The sequence below is a fragment of the Anarhichas minor genome, unplaced genomic scaffold, assembly GCF_050575085.1.
Source record: "Anarhichas minor isolate MPS153535 unplaced genomic scaffold, ASM5057508v1 ptg000016l, whole genome shotgun sequence".
NCBI classification, from domain to species: Eukaryota; Metazoa; Chordata; class Actinopteri; order Perciformes; family Anarhichadidae; genus Anarhichas; species Anarhichas minor.
The window spans coordinates 250,001-270,165 of NW_027466462.1; the positions used below are offsets into that span (position 1 = coordinate 250,001).

At 41.5% G+C, this 20,165-nt stretch overlaps 4 protein-coding genes across 7 annotated transcripts in view; 2 read left to right on the top strand and 2 right to left on the bottom strand.

Annotated features, from left to right (window-relative positions):
- The window catches only part of LOC142950717 (ladderlectin-like), a 9,320-nt gene extending 8,294 nt beyond the window's left edge, over window positions 1-1,026 (top strand). For all 4 annotated transcript variants that reach the window (XM_076092296.1, XM_076092293.1, XM_076092294.1 and 1 more), the window contains exons 7-8: window positions 218-329; window positions 672-1,026. In XM_076092296.1, the coding sequence (XP_075948411.1) occupies window positions 218-329; window positions 672-739 (180 nt within the window). In that variant the 3' untranslated portion in view covers window positions 740-1,026. The remainder of the gene's footprint in view (window positions 1-217; window positions 330-671) is intronic.
- Window positions 1,027-2,238: 1,212 nt separating this feature from the next.
- LOC142950595 (butyrophilin subfamily 1 member A1-like) lies at window positions 2,239-6,838 on the bottom strand. The gene is made up of 6 exons (XM_076092158.1): window positions 6,685-6,838; window positions 5,818-5,957; window positions 5,474-5,635; window positions 4,153-4,434; window positions 3,561-3,665; window positions 2,239-3,196 (listed from the first exon to the last, which is right to left on the bottom strand). Exons 2-6 carry the CDS (start codon window positions 5,909-5,911, stop codon window positions 3,144-3,146), a joined length of 696 nt encoding a protein of 231 aa, XP_075948273.1. The 5' UTR covers window positions 5,912-5,957; window positions 6,685-6,838; the 3' UTR covers window positions 2,239-3,143.
- On the top strand, window positions 6,794-19,198 carry LOC142950716 (uncharacterized). The gene is made up of 11 exons (XM_076092292.1): window positions 6,794-7,878; window positions 7,990-8,091; window positions 8,300-8,359; window positions 8,976-9,176; window positions 9,762-11,979; window positions 13,128-13,378; window positions 13,521-15,881; window positions 16,078-16,131; window positions 16,210-16,309; window positions 16,556-16,650; window positions 17,286-19,198. Exons 7-11 carry the CDS (start codon window positions 15,850-15,852, stop codon window positions 17,677-17,679), a joined length of 675 nt encoding a protein of 224 aa, XP_075948407.1. The 5' UTR covers window positions 6,794-7,878; window positions 7,990-8,091; window positions 8,300-8,359; window positions 8,976-9,176; window positions 9,762-11,979; window positions 13,128-13,378; window positions 13,521-15,849; the 3' UTR covers window positions 17,680-19,198.
- On the bottom strand, window positions 8,098-13,365 carry LOC142950722 (coronin-2A-like). Its single transcript, XM_076092307.1, has 13 exons — window positions 13,156-13,365; window positions 12,455-12,571; window positions 12,205-12,354; window positions 11,738-11,938; window positions 11,551-11,667; window positions 11,368-11,472; window positions 11,035-11,131; window positions 10,173-10,288; window positions 9,988-10,078; window positions 9,744-9,904; window positions 8,941-9,108; window positions 8,775-8,843; window positions 8,098-8,691 (listed from the first exon to the last, which is right to left on the bottom strand). Exons 1-13 carry the CDS (start codon window positions 13,354-13,356, stop codon window positions 8,626-8,628), a joined length of 1,659 nt encoding a protein of 552 aa, XP_075948422.1. The 5' UTR covers window positions 13,357-13,365; the 3' UTR covers window positions 8,098-8,625.
- Window positions 19,199-20,165: the final 967 nt, after the last annotated feature.

The following is a 20,165-nucleotide window of genomic DNA, read 5'->3' on the forward strand; positions in this document are numbered from 1 at the left end:
CTTTCCACTTAAAAGTGCTCTTTCTATTACTATTTGTATTATTTGTATTTTATATACTTTATAATTGTATTATTATTACTTTTCTGCAACATGGATAACATGGATTGCTCCTCTGGGGACCAATTAGCTTATCTTAAGTTACTTTCTTAAGTTACTTAAATCAAATAACTTGAACACTTTTATTTCTTGTAATACTCGATTCTATTCTTTCTTCCAGGAGAACAAATGGTTCTGGAGTGACGGTACTTCTTTCAGCTACATGTACTGGTGTAAGGGAGAGCCTAACAACCTTCGCGGCAGGCAGCATTGTCTGCATATGAATCATGGAGGTAAAACAACACAGCGCTTGTTGTAGGAGTGATACTAGTGATAAGAGGAGAGTGAACTGCATGTATTTATGTTCTGGTAACCGCTCATCACATCGACTTCACACTCGTTGGCTGTGTTGTTTAGCACTCAAAGAAGTTTTGAGTGTGAAGTTGTTTAGATGAGCAGCTCTCTAACATACTGTATCTCAAGGACCTCTTGTGTTACATTGTTCACCTTTTGACAATGATTTGATTTGCATTAGTGACTCTAGTGTTAGCTGACTTCATCCATCAATAATTATTGGTCACATGAAACAGTTTGAGTAACATTCACTGACTCACCTTTTTGTGTTGTACTTGCAGCTGGGAAGTGCTGGGACGACATACAGTGCAGCTATGAAAAACCGTCTGTGTGTGTCAAGAGAGTCTGATTGGTGGACTGACAGCGAGGCATGCAGTACCTGTAACACAGAGGGAGTCCTGTTGTGTGCATGATCGCAAATACATCTGACTGTATTTCATATCTATAGCTTTCTTTTCTATCGCTGTAACGCTACTTAAGGAACGATACGACAAGTGACATCAACAGGAGCTGGACTGTCTTTGAGGCCTTGTGCCTTAACAAGAGTGTTTTATGGAGCGGATCCTTTTAGCACAACATGTATTCTACACATATAACCCTTCTTTCTTTCTGCATGAATAAAAGACTCAAGCATCCAAACAAGCTGGTCTGTCATACATCTATCCATACATCTTCACATGTTGAACCTCAAACAGCTCCAACTATATGAGTGAATACTAATTCACACTTTGCATGTTTTGAGTAATTAATAGAAGTTTTAAACCACAGAATAACATGTGGGATGTGTAACTCACCTTTCAGGTCAAGATTTGTGTCATCAACCGAAAAAAAAGAAAAAAGAAGTAGCATGAATGCTACATCATCCTCAATGTATATAGAGCTTCCTGTTTGCAAGAGTGTGTCAGCACAAGACGCCAGCCTCCGGTTCTGTGAGTTAAGTGCTAAAATGCCTTTAACCTTTGACCTTCGTGGGGAGAACACTCTGTGGTGCAGAGCCGGCTGACGTTGCCCTGTGCTCTTGTTGCTGCAGGTTGCCGTGTGGATATAAAACATATCAAATTAATACTAACTCATTTCAGTCACTAAAAATTGGAGCGCAGAGCTCCTCCATCAATCAATTCATTTATTTGTTTCGTGAAAATCGTACAAGGTGAAGTTCTAACGTTTAAATGTATTTGTATGGCCCACAATCACACATTTGCCTCGGAGGGCTTTACAATGTACAACATCCTGTGTGGACCCTCACATCAGAAAACAGGAAGAAACGGTCAAGTGTGCAGGCTTCAGTTGAACAGAAAGAGACCAAATGTGAAAGTATTATTCCCAAAGACTGAATGATCACACGGGTGGTGTGAAGGTTTTGTGTTTGAAGCCCCCTGCAATCATTCGATAAGCCCCGCCTCTTTACTCACTGCTGCGTGAATCTGCTATCCACAGAAAATGATCTCAGAAATGAATCCGTAACTTGAGTTGCTGCAAGTTAAGTTTATTTTATGTGAGTCATCAGTTGTAGAAATCACGAGTAATCACTTTTTTTTCATCAAACACTGTGAAGAAGAGCAGCTTTCATTCCTGCAACAACACAGCAGGTGGCGCTCACATGTCAGTCTTGTTTCTTTCTCTGGTTAAATGTAATGCAGTTAAGTTTACTCAGAGTGCATTTTATCTAAGTACATGTGTGTATATGTAGTACTCGTGTATTCTAGTACTCTTTCCATCCCTGGAAAGGTGGTTGCCTGGTGGGTAGAGAAGCAAAATAAGGAAATACGAGCTTCACGTTTACATTCTCATCCGATCAAAATGATTTCCAGGTAATACTGGTCACTAGATAAATCAATGAAATAAGACTCGACCCTGAAACAACTTTATTGCATCAGTGATTAATGAAAAGGGTTAGGGCACAGTCTTTTGTGTTTTCTCACAATCATCAGTGCATTTTCACAATATTACATTTCAGAGGCAGTATTAAGTTGATCGTACAAGTTGAAAGTACCTTCATAATCAGTATCACAACCAGCTTTATTAACCAGCTGTGTGGATAGAAAATACAAGGAATTAGACTTCAATTCTTGGAATCTTTCATTATAAATAGATACTGTGTAGAGAACAAATGATACGGACACAGTTAAACAAAGATATGAAGCTTATTAACTATATGCAAACTCATAACAATGTGCTGTCTGAATAACAAAGACTGATGTTCTCTCTGAAGACACACAGAGCTGTGATGTCTGAGCACGAGTTTGACGACATCCTCTAAGGTGCCTATAAAGAGAGTATATGTGCAGAACATACCTGCAGGTAACAAAAGGAAAACATGTTGTACATGTTATTGCATAATGTTTGTTACACCATAATATAAATTCTATAATATGTATTTACAGTTTGTTATTATTAGACCTTACGTGGCAACGTGATGGGGTATAGAAACAGGTTCTTCTTGTGTCTGGCTGTTTTGGTGGATGTTACTTAGTTACAGTGGTGGAACCCTTTTCTAGCATGTAGGGAAGCCTATATGGCACTGCATCGTGTTTTCTCCACTGAAAGGGCATCTAGGAGCGACCGCCAGTAATGCTCAGTAGTCCCAACTGGAGGAATTTGAAACGGTCTATGTCCAGGGTACGAGGGCTGTGCAGTGAGTTTCCTTGCTTGATTTCTTGCTTTGGCAAGTCGGCACCAATAATCTTCTTTGCAGTCCTTGCCTTCCATTTCTGACCAAAGAAAAGGCTCAATGATAGATGTGCAGAACTGTCTCAAGGTCTGATATCGCAGTCCCAGTATAAATGCTCTTCAGTTACCACCAACTCTGTGAAGAAGCCACACATTTCACTTTAACTGCGTGTGGCTATTAGCGCTGATCTTTGTGACTGTTTTTGCAATGAAGCTCATTGTGCACCAAATGTCTGCATAATAACTTATTTCAGGAAGTGCAAATAGCAAAGGAGCAGTGAGACGATATTTGCTCGGCAGCACAACTTGTTTTTTTTTGTCAGTTATTTGTGTTCTCAATGACAATGTTGATGTGTGAATCCAGTGGCATCGACTGCGATGATAGTTCATTTTCTGTTAGCTCTTTGTCAGTTGGCTTGCATGTCATATAAATGTGTCATTTCTTCAGCTGCTGTCTGATCTCTTCCAGACTTTTCAGAAGCTCTACTTCCTGTTCTTACTCTGCCTGAAGTTCTCGTCATGTTGGAGCTGTTTGGTTTTCTGTCCCGGCTGTTTCTTGCTGGTTTTCTGTGTCTTTTGTATGAAGACAGACCGCCTCTCACCTCCTAAACAACAAAACAGGTAATTGATCAGTTACTTCATCTTCATTGTTAAAGGAAACCAGTGCTGCCATTTGTCTTTAGGCGCCAATCTCTCAGAGAATATTTAGCCCGGTTTGCAGTTAGCTATAGCATTGGTTTTAAAGTTCAATTGCTTGTCTGTAAGTCACGTAATGCCTCGACCCTCGGCCCCTCTATCTTCAGGAATATGTCCCCTATGTGTATCTCGTCCATGTGAAACCTGGCTAAACAGCAGTTATCCATTACACTGATGGAATGGAAGAAATAGTGACAGTATCTTGAAGCAAAATGTTACCCTATTCTCCATTTATGTATTGTGAATCCAGCACACAGAACGACACCGAGTAAGCCTGGAGCCAAGATAACTTTCACCCACTGGGACAGGACTGTGAAGATATCAATTGAAATGATAAATTACACAACAACATTGCATTCATATTAAGCATATGATGCATGTATTAATGGTTTCTACCTGGAACAGTGATGTGAGTCTCTCTGGTCTGCTTGATGGTCCTCTGTTGGACTCTACAGGTGAAGCTGTTGCTGTGTCTCTTCTCCACAGTCACTCTGCTGCTGACAGTATAGAGGTCATCAGGACCTCTCACTGTCTCTGTAGGTCCAGCAGAGAGGAGGTTTCCCTCACCGTCCAGCCACAACACCTCAGGCTCTGGATACCAGCCTCTAGACTCACACTGTAACACCACTTTGCAGCTGGATGTGTATATTGTACTGATAGCAGGCGAGGAGACAGCACCTTTAAATAAAAGAGAGGAGATATGACTTTGTTTGCAATAACATGTAGTCAAGGCGGCTGTAGGGTTAGGGTTGATGGTTACTGATGTCTGTCTGATACAAGTTAATGATATATGTGGCCTAGTTTCTTACACCCAGGAGCCTGCAGTATGTGTCCTGTGTGACTACTTGCCTTATGTCATATACCTAACTGAAGAACAAATGTGATTTTAACCCAAACCGCCATCTTTTCCGAACCTAACCTAAGTGGCGCCATTGGTTCCTGACCGAGCGTCTGTAAACGGGTTGGCTAGAGGTCCTCGTTGGCAGATTTTGTACGGTTTTGTTGAAAGATCGTAGACAAATATTAAAGTATAACTATTATAACCTAGGAGCAGGCAAATGCAACCAGAGTCACACTGAGAGAATGAAAACCCAACTTGCACTCAATATGTACAGCACACAGGCTGTCAAACCGACCTCTCTGAAACTAACGAGGAAGAAGGTTATAATGCCCCCCTAACCCCCAGAAATAGGCGACCTCAGACTCCTCACACTTCACCTCGTAGGAGAAATAGATCAGAATCTCTGAGTAGAGGCTAGACACCCCACGGCCAACTCATAATTCCCCCGATCAGACGCGGTATGCAGAGGACCCTAGTGCAGATACAACACAGTATTTGCAACCCCCTCTCCCACACTCTCTAGCTCCGGCCCCAGACAGCAGGCCCCACAGAACCGTAATCTGGGAGGGACAGCTGCCAGCACAAAATATGATAGGCAGGCCAAAAAACTGCAGAAGTAAAGCCCAAACTTTGAAACATTATGACCTACATGTATGGCCAGCAGGGCCTCCTGTGTGGCAAACTAATGAAGGAGAGCCGTTCACTCCCCTCACAGACAGAGATTCTGAGGAACCCGCAAACCCCCCAGAACCTGAACCAGTGCCTGAAGCAGTTAAGCCCCCAGAACCTGAACCAGAGACTGGGGCTGCAGTTTGTTGATGAACACTGACGTTCTTCCTCTGAATGACGGCTGTTTGTGAGCTACGTATTCTTGACGGTTTGCCCTCACATGTATAAACCCAGGGCTCAGGTCGGGTCTTGCCCACTCCAACCTCATGTCAGAAGCATTCATGGCAGGTTCCAGGCGGCACGGCAAAATGACGTCATCACCAACTGTGGCCAGTATTGGCTGAGATGGACCGATCACCTGAAGTTGACCTGAGGAGAAACAGAACTGTGGCTTAATTCCGGTACTCCCCACTTCCTTTTTACACTTCACGATAACATAAGCAGCTGAAACTCAGAATCTGTTGAGTATCAATCAATTTGGATGCAAATCTTTGAAGTTAAAAGTTGATTTGTGTCCTTTGACTTCGAAAGCACAGAGTGGTTTTATTCACTTGTTGCACCACAGTGACCTCCGTGTGGCTGTGACAGGAGAAGGAAGACGATCAGGGGACGAAAAAGCGGAACTGTGAAGTCACTGAAGGCCATGATTGAGCTGCATCAGCAGATTCAGCAGATTCAGCATCCCATAATCCTGAAAATGAACACAAACTTGTAAAATGGAAGAAAATGATTATCCGGGTTGTGTTCATGATAGTTACAAAGATTTGCTTGAAAGTAAAGAAATTTTGTGACACTATAAACATTAAGCTTCGGCCGTGCTGAATCACTTTGTGAGGGAAAGTTATGTGTTGCTCTGCTTCTCAGGTTCATTGCTCTCTTCCTCTCGCAGTCTGGTTTGCCGTACTTTTAATTCACCTTTGTGTGTTTTTCTCTTCACATGCTGTGTGAGAATCTGTTGCAAGATGCAAAAACAGAACTATTTCTTTGTAAAAAAACAAATCATGCATCTTCAGTGCTCGCCTGAAGAATGTGTTTCTGCATGCTGCAATCGTGGTTCGTTAAAAGGAAACCACAATAACTGCTAGTTCCAGGAAGTGGCCGTCCTATCATATGCGTTGTTGTTAAAAGACCAAGCTGCTTAAGATGTAGTACAGAAGAGTTGAAGCTAAATTCCATTTGAAGTTTAAATACTTTATACTCAAAACCTTCGATGATGCTTTCCAGACATACAGATTTATGATAGAACAATAATAAATATGATACGATGATAGCTTCTGTGTAAGTCCTTCACCGGATGAGCATACTCTCAGCTACAACATGAGATGCTGCGTCACAGTTAAAGTAACTTTACAAACATGATGGATTCAATTCATTTCCACCACTCAAATAATCTCCAGGTTGTTTTTAAAGCCACGTACCTTCCCAGCTACCTGCTTGGTTCCAATCTTTCCCTTACTGTTGAGTGTAAAGACGCAGCTACTTCTAGGTCAAGTTGGTGCCGCGTGAGCTACTTGCTTTGTTGTTGTTATCAGAGTGACTTCCTCATTCCTTCATTTATCACGTGCAATATGACTCATGCAGTCATGTGCTCAAGTAAGTGATTGTAATGAAGGTGTTTTAGTACTTTCAAGCCAAACTGCCTCTGCTCCGTGCACCATGACAGAAGGAACCGACTGGACCTGGACCCAGCAGACTCAGAATCAGAGACAGTTTATTGCCAAGTACGCTTGCAAGGAATTTGCAAGGAATTTGGCTTGGTGATTGGTGCGTGACTATAAACACAGTGCAATAGTGCAGGACATCATTTAAAAATTATAAATACAAGAATTTACAATAGCATAATGATTAACAGACAAGTTTAGAGGCTCATTAGAAGATGAACTGTTTGATTTCTCTCATTCCTCGTGTGCCTTTTAGGGAGCATGGGGAGGCACCACAGGTTTGCACCTCATGTTGCAGGTGGTTCAATGAACAGTTAAAACTAAAGGTCTATATACCCTATAGGACCTGAATACAAGACAATATTTTAATTTGAATTAATTTAATTTTTAATTTTTAATTTTTAATTTTTAATTTTTAATTTTTAATTTTTAATTTTTAATTTTTAATTTTTAATTTTTAATTTTTAATTTTTAATTTTTAATTTTTAATTTTTAATTTTTAATTTTTAATTTTTAATTTTTAATTTTTAATTTTTAATTTTTAATTTTTAATTTTTAATTTTTAATTTTTTTTAAATATACTTTTTACCGTGCTGCTACCCGTCTTTCTCTTTGGTTTGTCGATCGTCATCTACTGTGTGTAATACACCGACCTATGACTATGAAACTCATTCAACCCCACTAGTTTAATTATGTTTACCGTGCACACACAACTCAAATAAACGTATTTCCCCCAACAACAGCCTATTCCTTTAAGAGCTGAATTATGGTAATAGAATCGATTTCATTAAAGCATATGCTGGTGATGACTAACACATATTTCTGTTGATTCCATGAAATGCCAAACCTTTAATAGTAGACTATTGCCAATACACAGTGAGGAAGAGTTGTACAACCTGTTTGGTTTGGTTTTACACCTCAGGAGTTTGGATCGGAGCCAAGAGATCAGGGGTAAGAAGTGAACGCCTCAGTGTGATCAGAGGGAGGAGAGACCCTGACAGACGATACATAGAGGAGAACGTGTCACATGTCATCACTGATCCTCACCTCTGTGTTCTTCAGGAGGGGTTCAAACACTGATGGATCTGAATTCAATCACTTGGTACTTGGGTCAGCCAGACAATTTTGATGGACAAGACGACCGCGTCGAGTTGAACCATACAGGTGAGGAAGAAAGGGGGAGTAGAAAAAAGATTGTGATAAAAAAATCTGTAGCCCCGAATAATTCAAAAGTGCTTCTGCAACAACGGGCCTCAAGAAGAACCAGTCACACAAAGATTAGCTCTTAAACAGCGCGCACGAGAGATTTCAGACAATGTTTCACACTTTACATTTTTAGTTTTATTATTTTTCTCGTGTTCCGCTGGTGCAGATTGAAGAAATCCGGGCGCTTCAGTCTTTTGTTCTCCTCCAGTTTACCTGCTCTGGAAAGGTGAGCCATGCAACGTTCCCATTAATCTTGCATCATGATGCAGATGTTATTATTATAAATATATTAATTACCAGTTCATTGGTTGCCGATAATTTGCCTGAGCTAATGGCTATCCATGTTTAAAGAAATTAAGCGTGAAACAAACAAAGTTAAACACAAACAGTATAAGTACATCATGACGTCAGCTGTTTCCTTTATTGGTGGACATGTTGAGTAGTTTGATTGGTTCAGCTTTAAAACAGCAGCGTGAGAGCTGATTGGTTGAATCAGAAGGTTGCCCTCATGTTGTTTCTGGTGTTTGTGATGTCCAGCTCCAGCTGAGTGATCCTCACCTGCACAACAGAAACAATCACTGTAATAGTCATAAGTTTAAATCTTATTGGTGTTTGGCCTTTGATTTTTTTTGAATACGAACATCTTTGGCATTGAGTTGTTCTCTCAGGCCTCTGATCTCGTCTTGCTGTCTGTAAAATGTCTGCAGAAGCTGAAATTAGAGAAACAAGTCTCTTGGCAGGAAGAGGAGAAACTCCAACCTAAACATTTGCACACTCGGTATTCTCACGTGCATATCTGAGCCTCACCTCGCTCTCGGTTGTGGGCGGCGGCCTCTCTGCAGGTTCACAGCAGTGCGGCGTGCAGCAGTACGTCCACAGCGGGATCTGGGTCTCATCTGGCTGCCACCCCGACAGATCGCTCATCTCCCTGGGGTACTTGGCGTCCTGGTAGGCCAGCTGCTCCTCAAGGAAGGCCTCAAGAGACAGGATCAGCTGGTTTATACGACAGCAACAAAACAGAGCTGGACAGAACTTTGAGACAAGTTGAGTTTACTGTAAACAACAGCTACAAGAAGTCTTTCATTTGATCACAGAATTGCTTTTCGCCAGATGTTAAACTTTGCAGCAGTTCTACTTTGGGCATGCCACTTCTATTTAACACATTTTACACTGAGCTCAAAACTGGGTTTTCGAAAAGCTCTAGATTTACCAAACTACCTACGTTGCAACCCTCAACTATGTTCACCAGCTTTAGGTAGTGAAAGAAAGAATTAGATTGCGACGCATTTGAACTTCGGGTGTTGAAACGACCAGTGATTTACGAAGGGAGTTCCTGTGGAAAAAACAAGTACAACCTCAAGTACTTTATGCACATACTGTCTTTGCTTGACCTATTTTTCAAATTCGTGGCGATTTCTTACTTCCTGGCGCACTTTGGTTGCATAAGAACTTATTTCAGACTTTGTATCTGCACTGTGCAGTGAACACAGCTCATTGTGCTGATTATGGCTAGAAGGTCTTGGAATTGAGACCTTGAAGGCGTCACACATGTTGTCTGACTGTAACTCAGCTGCCAGCTGTTTGACATTCCAGTGCTGACGTGATTATACCTCTTCCATAATGTCCAGGTTGGGCCCGGTCCCTGCACCGACAGCCAGATCCATCTGGAACCTCAGGGAGCTCAGCTGCCTCACGAGCCCTTTCTCAGCCGGGGTTTCTGGGTAAGGGTTGGCTACCCGAGTCCCAGGCTTCAAGGACATCAGCACTGGGCCTGATGGAGATATGTCAGAGAGGCATGGGTCTATCATATATCTGTCAGCCATTTTGGCTTGAAGACACTAATGCATTACTGACTTCTGTTGATCCCCAACAGCCACTCCTGAGCCGTCATGGCCGCCTGGTTTCCAGCTGTCAGTGGGTACAGATCCTCTTGGAAAATACCCGACTGGAAGGACGAAGAAAACGCTGCAAATAGTTTCTGTCTTTATCATCAGTAAATGCAACAAAATAAGAAAAGTGAGGTAAACGTATTTGCTCACCTCTTTTCGGGGTACGATCATTGACAGTGGTTCCACCAGGTCTTTGATGGCGATCAGACGGTAAAATCTGAAAACTTCACAGGCGCTCACGTCCAGGCCGCGCTTTGGCATCACCCCTGAAGTGATGTAACACATCAAAGGTATGTATACCTTTGTAACGTCTAAAATGACCTGCTCTGTTTTTTTAGGTAGCTAGAAATAGATTTGTCTCAGCTAGCTACATTTGTTCTCAAATAAGTTAATATTGTCTTTGTTTAAAGTGTAAATGGAGCTAGTTCCAAAATAAATTTGGTTCAGCCATCTAAATAGGTCTTCCTCTAAAGTAAGTATTACACCGAGCTTAGTTGGTCTCTCTCTAACGCTACAGCTAGCTTTATTATTAAGTATTAAGTAAATTAAAAAATGATGTTTTTTTTATGACAAACCAAGATAATCTCTTAAGATTGTGTTTGTGGAGCTTTCTTCCTCTTTATTCAAGAGCTTGTTTTTTTCATTTTGAGTGCATGACATTGATTTCACTGCAGATTTTGTAATGCTCTCCTTCAAAACCCGATCCTCACATGCAAATTGAGATTTCAAAATCTGAAGTGAAAAGTCATGCCCTCAAAATGAAAGACCACCCTCTTGAAGTTAGGAAAATAAATCTCCATATGTGTGAACCACAGAGCTTATTTCAGGCATCTTTGCAAAAATCCAATCAAACAAGCCGTTGACTTTGAGACAAGCGAACAAGAAGGGAAAAAATGCTGACTCGTCTCAGGGTATTGGGGCTCAGTCCTGCAGCACTCTATTGGTTGGTAGGTAATAGTAATGAATGAAGACACAACATTTAAAAAATGTTCTGCAAGTGTGTTGATCTCACCAAGTCCTTTCTGTGGCAGCAGAGACCTGTACTCCATCAGGAAGCTGATGTAAGGTTTCTCAGTGCTCAGCTCGTAGTACCGGATGTTCCCGTCACCCTAAATCAAGGCATCAGTTTTGTGTGGCACATTCGACACTAGCGTATTTAGGCAACTTCGGATCGGTAACATTTTTTGCATCAAAAACTAAACTGAAATGCAAAAAAGAGATATATGGTGAAGTTTTGTAAGGCGCAATCCCAACCAACTGCAGGAAATAAATCCAATAATTATGGGTCGACGTGTGTGTGTGTGTGTGTGTGTGTGTGTGTGTGTGTGTGTGTGTGTTGTCTGACCTTTCCTGCTAAGTAGAGCATGTGTGTGTCTGGGTCGTAGAACGGGAAGAGGACTCCAGCAGATCCGTCCAAATCTTCTTCATACAGCGGCTCAGATAAATCGTCCTGCACACAAAAAACATCATTAAATCTATTCAAATAATCAATCACTCGGTTAGCTGTAGAAGTGTGTCTGTGTCTTACAGGGTCCCAGAGGACGATCTGTCTGTGGTTCCAGGGTGAGCTGCCGGTCGACAGAAGCATCTTCAAACCTCCGATGTATAAAACTTTGCTGGATCTGTGAGACTTGCTGCTGGACACCTGCAGGAACGCAATTAAAAAGTTTCAGTTTTTTACACCTTCAGTTGACATGAATACCTCAAAAACACACCTGTAGGATCCGTCCTGTCCGTGGGTCCAGGACTCGAACCCGTCTGTCTTTGGACGTGACCGCCAGCCTGCTGCCGTCACTGTTGAAGCTGACAGACAGCAGCAGCGTATCGGATGGGTAGCGGTGGTGGATGGGCATCAGAACCACCCGGACCGGGTACCTGATCACCGCACCTACCTGGGACACATCCCAGAGGAGGACCTGGGGCAAAAAGAGAGACAACGTCAGGGCTGTTTCTCTCGGTGAGTTCACCTCGACCTGAAAATATCTTAATATTTTACAATGATATGATAAAAAAGTACAACACAATGATGGTTAGGATTTACTACGTTAAAACGGATTACAATTCCTAATCACAAAAAGAACTACAATAACAAAAGTGCTGATTTGTACGTTGCTTTGGACCAAATTAAATGTCAGAGTAACGACTTTGACTGAGGCCGCCACCGACCAATGAGGATCCACACCTTGTAGTCGTAGGCGGAGCTTAGCAGCAGGTTCTCAGCTGTCGGATGCCACTCAATAAGCGCCACCCTCCTGGAGTGACCAATCAGAGTCTTCCTGGCCTTGGTGAGGTTCTGTTGGACGCCACAGACCGGGATGTCCCAGATCTTCGCCTGCACACAGACAGTACTGGGTTGTGTTTACTATACTTGCGGGGACATTTCGGTTTAAACAACATGAATGTAAAGACAAAGGACAGGACATTGTGCTTACAGTGCAATCCTCTGAGCACGAGGCGATGCAGTGATCGTCAAACGGGTTCCACTTGACGTCCAGGACCCTCCCACTGTGACCGCACACCCGCGGGTGCTGAGGGTCCACCCTGCCTGTCTGAGAGAACAGCGCTGTCTATTAATTAGGTCAAAGCTAACCAATAATACTCAAACTATTCATCCTTTTATCATGTGATGAAACAATTATGGACGTTTCTATCACAGGTATACGTTTGTTTACAATATGAAGAGCTCATTGACTTTGGTCTTAAAAGCACACAGCATTTTTAAGTTTTCTTTAGAATTTTTGAAAACAAGTTTTTCATTCCACAGTTGTTAGTATTTTGTGTAGGTAATGCAACAAAAAAGGAAAAATGCCAAGGTGGTTCAGTACTTTTGCTAGTCACTGTATTAACGTATTTTACGGCGCTGTGTCAGCCATTTTTTGGTAAGATCCTGTTGGATGCATGGCACCTGGTCGCTACGTTTGACGTCTATAAACGACCCAAACTATGGCGGACTAAAGGCTTTTATTATACATTTCTTTCTGTTTGTTTTATCCATTTATTTATTGAGTCATTTGTTTCAATATTTTTGTTTATTTATTAAAATGTCATGTTTCGTCCTCCATACCAAACGGTCTAATCCTTTTCAGTGTTTATGGTGTTCAACAGGAGGTGATGACCACGAAGGACTACGCACATGATGGAGGGGCAGGACTAAAAAGGACCCGCCCCCGGCGCACTCCGTCACCACGGCGATGAAGCAGGGATTGGCTGAGCAGCAGTGGTTGTCGTGGACGCTGCGCGTGATCGGCACCCCGTCGTAGCCGCGCTCCTTAGTGGACGGCTTCCCGAAGACGTGACGAAACTTTGAGCAGCGGAAAGACGAACGCCACGACATCTGGAGGACGGCAAGTTTAAAGGTTTTTAAAACTTCATAAGCAGTTTGAACATCAACAACATGTGACCACAGCAACTTTCATTAGTGTGTGTGTGTGTGTGTGTGTGTGTGTGTGTGTGTGTGTGTGTGTGTGTGTGTGTGTGTCCTTCGTGATCTCGTAATAGTGGTGTGGAACCTCTTATCTGGCCTCATCAATAATGCAATCAGCTGTCATTACTGGCTTTCATAATCTTATCAATAATTAAACAATTTCTTTAATAACTGAACGTCTTAATCATTCACACACACACACACACACACACACACACACACACACACACACACACACACAAACACACACACACACACACACACAAAGACTTGAGTGATAAATCCTTCGTCCAGAACAGTTTCTTCATGTTGTTAAAGATTCATCAGTTACATACAGACTCCCTGTTGTTACAAACTCCTCCTGACCTTTGACCTTGATGTGGCTAGAAGAGATCAGCTTACTGTGGAGCGAGGAGGGAAGAGGAGGAAGGAGAAGGAGGTGGAGGACTTCAGATGAACATTGTCAGATCATCATCCAGCTGCATGAATGAATAGTGTTAGTGGTGTCGTGTCTGTACATTTACTGAAGATCTGGACACATTTGAGGTACTTTACTTGAGTATTTACATGTCCTGCTACTTCTCTACTACATCTCAGTGGTATATATACTGCGCTATATTTACTAGGCAGGTACTGTTACTGGTTACTTTTCCAATTGAGATTATGCAGCAATAAAAGGTGGTACAGTCATAAAATATAATACAATTATAATAGTTGTTTACAACTATTTTGTCTTGTGATCTCTGACAAAAGAAATCAATCACCAGCAAAGAGATATTTCTGCTCTGAACGTCTCCATTGAGTTCATCTTTGAATAAGATAAAATAAAAGTACTGTTCTGTTCCGGTGAGGAGATCGATACCACACACTGGTGTCTGTGCGCTAAATGTGAAGCCTCAGCCAGCAGCAGGCTAACTTAGCTTAGCATAAAGACTGGTAACAGTGGGAAACAGCTAGCCTGGCTCCGTCCAAAAGATCACTCATTAGAATGTTATATGCTCTTCTTTCTTTCTTTTATCAAAAACAAACCGTGGAAACATCCTCTCATCTTTCTCTCCGCTAGAAAACTAAATTAGCAGATTTTCCAAATTGTGAAACTATTCCTTTACTTTATCCTCTTGAACGCTCCAAAAGACCGTCCAGCTTGCATTCACGTTCACAGACATGAAAGACACGGAACAAACATCGCCAACGTCCTGCCGGCTGCAGCTCTGCAAGTTGTACGATCGTTCAGCATCTGTGATATTTCTCAAGTTGTCCAAATCAATTCTTCCTTCACGTCCTGGTTTAAGGTGCTGAACATCAACCTCAACAGTTCCATGATCTCTCCACTGCTAACGTTATATCATCTACACAAAAGCATGTTTCTTACCTCTGTTCGTCATCTGAGTTCTCTTCCTGCAAACACACTTGCTGCTGCTGTTAATAACTTTATGATTAGGACTATTATTATGATGCTACTACGAAAAGAACTGTTCAATCGGCTGGCTGACAGTAAAAGTACAAGTGCTGACTTCCTACTGGTGTGTGTGTGTGTGTGTGTGTGTGTGTGTGTGTGATCCATGACGTCTCACCTCTCCTTCCACATTAACAGAGCTGTTTATGCACGGCTGCACGTGCACAAACAGCTCTCTACATCCGATACTGCTGCGCACACACACACACACACACACACACACACACACACACACACACACACACACACACACACACACACAGAACCAGTGCCCAACTCAGACGACACTAAAGCTCATTATCATAAATCTGTTGTACTTCATGTAAAGTATTTCATCTTCCAGAAAGTTTCGTCATGTCGTTGATGTTATAGTTGCAAAAGTCTAAATTTCTTACAATAGTTTTGATCACCTGTTTCTTCAAGTCTGTATTTGTCTTATGCACGACAAATATTATTTTGAGATTTGTATCTATTGTTCTTCCATCATGTCTTCTTTCAGACTAATGTTAAGAAAACATCCTAAAATACACATTTAGGTGTTTATTTGACTACTTTGTCTGTTTGCGTCTGTAGATTTCTCCTAAAGTCACCATTAGATTAGATCGTACTGAACCGGCCTTTATCAAATGATTCATGTTCTGGAAATGTATGCAAATTACATATTATTAGGATAACGCCTCATTTGCATATTTAAACAACATTTCAGAAAACTTGTAATACAATAAATAACAGTCTTCATCACAAATAACATGCAATAAACTGAATGCATATGTAATGGCCTGTGGACCGGACGCTGGTGCTCCTGGTCGGTTCACTCTGCTCTGGGACAGGATGTGTCTTCCCGTGGTGTTTCCTGTCTGTAGCTCCGCCCACAGAACGCTCTGATGTCATAATCGGAACACTGTGATGTCATATTCCAAGCAGAATCTTCAGTCTTCAGTGTTTTCATGCCACACATCGACCATCAGACCTCACACAGGTAAGACAACAGACAGTGGGCAGAGAGTTATAGTATAATATACACAATACTATTTGAATATTATTACTACTGCTTTAATGTAAGCTAAATATCATACTTTGGGTAGAAATAAGTTAGTTTTTTATGTGAAATAGCTAGCTTCTTACGTAAGAAGAGTAAGGTAAAATAAGTTAACGTCGACTTGGTTTCACACCAGACTTGAACGGCGGTGTCTGCTCAGGGGCCTGAAGTTGAATCTGTTCCTCCTCCGGTGAGAATCGACAACCTTTAAGTTGGGTTAACGTCGGTTAACGCAACTTAAAGGTTGTCGATTCTCGTCGTCCTGCAGCTCGATGGCTTCACAGCGAACCGTCTGCGGTCAAACCAACAAGGCTCCACTGAAATCAGGAGGCCAGCCGGGGCAGACGCTGAGGCGCAACACCTTAGTGGTGAGGAGATCATACTCATTCATCCATTCATTTGATGCCAAACATGTGTCAGTTACTTTAGTCAGGAAGTCCAAATTGAGTGATGCAAATAGGGAATCCCCACCAAGAGAAAACATGGCGGAGACACTGACGGCGGTACCTGGTGGCCATAAGAGGAACTGCATCTCAGGAAACTTTGACAGAGATTGTTTGGAAGAAAGCCTTTTTTTTTCTATTAATGATAACTGTGTTTTTCCTCATCTGAAGGAAGCCGAACCGCACGTAGCTGCGTCTTTCAGACTAAACCCCCCGAACCACAGAGCGGTACGAAAACAGGAGATCCAGAGAGTTAAAAAGCTTTGGTAAACATATGTAGCTATATTGTATCAATGACTCATTTACTACAATTAAAAGTGTGTTATTATTCTCTCCGCTCAAAAGCAAACGTAGAAATACAGCAAAACAGATTTCAAATGAATAAATCATGAAGCTTGTGACTTAAGCATCCAGGAAAGAGCTGAAAAGAGACTGTGACCTGATATTCATGTTTCTGTTTATTGTCTACGGTCGTATTTATTCTTTTGTTTATTCCTCCATATATCCACACTTATTGTCCTATTTTCTTACAGATTGATTCTGTTTCATAGCAGCTCTAGGACTCCATAACAATAATCACGTAACATTAGTGGATGGATTACTTCGCATGTTCTGTTTTTGTCTTTTTTAATTTCTTTTCTCAAGGAATTCTGTTTGAAAATGTAATTTTTTATTTTACTGTGCCCTTAAAACTTCTATAAAACTGACAAAAGTATTTTTTTAAGAGAATATGGAAATTAAAGGCCCGTCAAACTTTTGGTGTGACGTGAAGAGTTCAGAGACTCGGATGATTGATGAACAACATCCTGTTAATATTGTAGTTTGCTTGATTTTAGTCGCCTGTTCATAACGTTGTAATTAACCCTCGCAGTACCATCCTCATCATCCTCATCATCCTCAGGTGCCTAAACGTCTCGCCTGGAAACGCTCCAGAAAACTCAATAATTGTCCGCGAGGCGCAGAGGATGGACCTCCCTCACCACCTCGTTCTCGGGAACGTCCGTCACAGGGTTCAAACCCACGGCGCCAATTATACCGACATGAAGGAGCTGGTCGCGGACCTGTTTGCGGCCAACGACGACGGGTCCCGGTCCAGGAAGAACCAGGAGGTTCCAATGGAAACGAACCAGCTGGAGGAGGCGCTGATGATGAGCAGCCCGGTGGTGTGGAAGGCTCTGCGGATGGGAGCGCCCCCCCACCTCATCAAGATCTTGTCCAACAGAGTCGGCTACGCTGACGTCAGCGAGCTTCTCACAGACCTGAACATGAAGCAGAGACTTCTCACGTATCAGTGAACTACACTCAGAGTTTTTCTATCTGGAGAAATTAAAGTCTTTTCTTCCGCAGTTTTGCACAATTTATAACGTTTTAACACAACCTCCACCTGTAGCTATGCAAAGCACACTTTTCAAAACAGCTCAAAATCAAACAGCAATTCATCATTCTATTGAATCCAGATTGTTATTTTGTTTCTGTTGTGCGTCTGCTGCTTTAAAGCCATTTGAGACACTTTTGTGATTTGTGACTTTGGGCTGTGTAGACAGACGTAATTAGATTCTTATTTTGTGTAAGCTGAAGTAAGTTAAATGATCTTCAACATGTGGCAGCCCCATAATTAAACTATAAAATATAAGTTGAGGCAGCTCACGTGTGCACAAACCACTTCTCAGCTTCTACAGTTTTTTAGTACAAAATAGAATAATCTAGGTTGCACTTCACTGATTTTGTCTATTTTGTGAAGGTCATTACATGCAACTGAAATAAAAATGCAACGCAACAACAACATGGTTCAATACTTTTGTAAGCGACTGTATTGCGGAATATTTCGGCGCTTTGTCCGACATTTCCGTTGCTTCCTCTGGCATGCTCTTGATCTGTTTTTATAAAGGTTGACCCCCCATATACGACCATAACTATGGAAGACTAAAGAAATGTATTTATAATTTATTTATTTATTTATTATTAATGTCAGATTTAGTCCTCTCTACTAAACGGCTAAATGTAGATGTAAAAAGAAAAGAGAAAATCATAAGTGATGATTGAGATGGATTCTTTTTGTAGTCAATGCATTTTTTTTAGTTTTTGTTTTTTGAGGAAAATCCTGATTTTGATCTGAAGTCGATATTATTTTGGCAAATTCAAAAAGCAAATTTAAGTCACTTAACACGGAGCTAAAAAGCAGCGTTTCACTCACGTTGTCTGGTTGAGAGGTTCAAGTCAGTGACACGACAAAGTGAAACTAAATAAGTATTTCTGCCAAAAACTACTACTTGTGTTCATAAAGTTCACAAGATGCCGTTTAGGTGTCAGGAAGTGCTGAACACTGACATCAAGGCAGCAAAGCAAGGATTTCAACCACTGGAGGGCAGCAGAAACAAAATCTACATCTGCCGTTAAATACCGAATATTACCATAACGAATGACTTCAGTCTAATTCCATATCTGTTCTTTTACTTATTCTTATTTACTTGTTTATTTTGTACTTGTAAATGTATTTTCCATATTTATGATTTAATATGTTTGTAATACAAAGTATCAAGTTGTCACAACGATAAGTTGTACTTCCTTTTGTCTCCTTTTTAGTTTTTATGGTGTTCAACATTTATCTGTACATAAAGACAGGAACTGTGTGTGTGTGTGTGTGTGTGTGTGTGTGTGTGTGTGTGTGTGTGTGTGTGTGTGTGTGTGTGTGTGTGCCCTTCGTAATCTCATAATAGTGTTGTGGAACCTCTTATCTGGCCTAATCAATAATGCAATCAGCTGTTATTATTGGCTTTCATAATCTTATCAATAATTAAACAATGTCTTCAATAACTGAACGTCTTAATCATTCACACACTCACACACACACACACACACACACACACACACACATACACACAAAGACTTGAGTGATAAATCCTTCGTCCAGAACGGTTTCTTCATGTTATTAAAGATTCATCAGTTACATACAGACTTCCTGTTGTTACAAACTCCTCCTGACCTTTGACCTTTATGTGGCTAGAAGAGATCAGCTTACTGTGGAGCGAGGAGGGAAGAGGAGGAAGGAGAAGGAGAGGAAGGAGAAGAAGGAGATATCTAATATCTGAATGGCCGTTGAGTGTAGATAGATAGATGTATACTTTATTCATCCCCAGAGGGAGATTTGTTTAAAGTAGAGTGTGTAGCAGAATGTGTGATCCGCTGCAGGTCTGCTGGATTGATTTGTTGCTTTGTTGTCTTATGAATATATGTGACTGGTTCTTGTGAGATTGTTGTTGTCATAGTGTTAATTATATAGATTTGGACTATATGCATTGTCCGTTAATTACGAAGCATCCCGTCCTGCGCGGAGTTATTGTTTGTTAAGCTAGTTTAGCGTAGCCTCCCAGAACACCCAGCTGTCTTGTTTTGGGGGTTTTGTTCCGGGTTCAGAGGTCACAGCCCGTTGTCTCCTCCATGAGCGCACCACCGAAAACATTATATGCACTAGTATTATTCAAACGTATTGTTCGGTTCGTAAGGCTCGTACCGAACGGTTCAATACGAATACGTGTATTGTTGCACCCCTAGAAACAAATAACCGTAGCTGTGGCGCCATCATGAGGTTATTAGGAGGTGTTTCAGCTGCAGGACAGCACTGAAGACCCAGCTATAACATGCACGGCCCGCCACTGATATAGAGTGATACTCCAATGTGACCTTTTGAAAATCCAATAAACGAAAATAATGTTTGCAAGTTGCTTTGGCTTCATTACAAAAAGACAAATAACAAGTAAGCATCAGACATAAAATCAAAGGC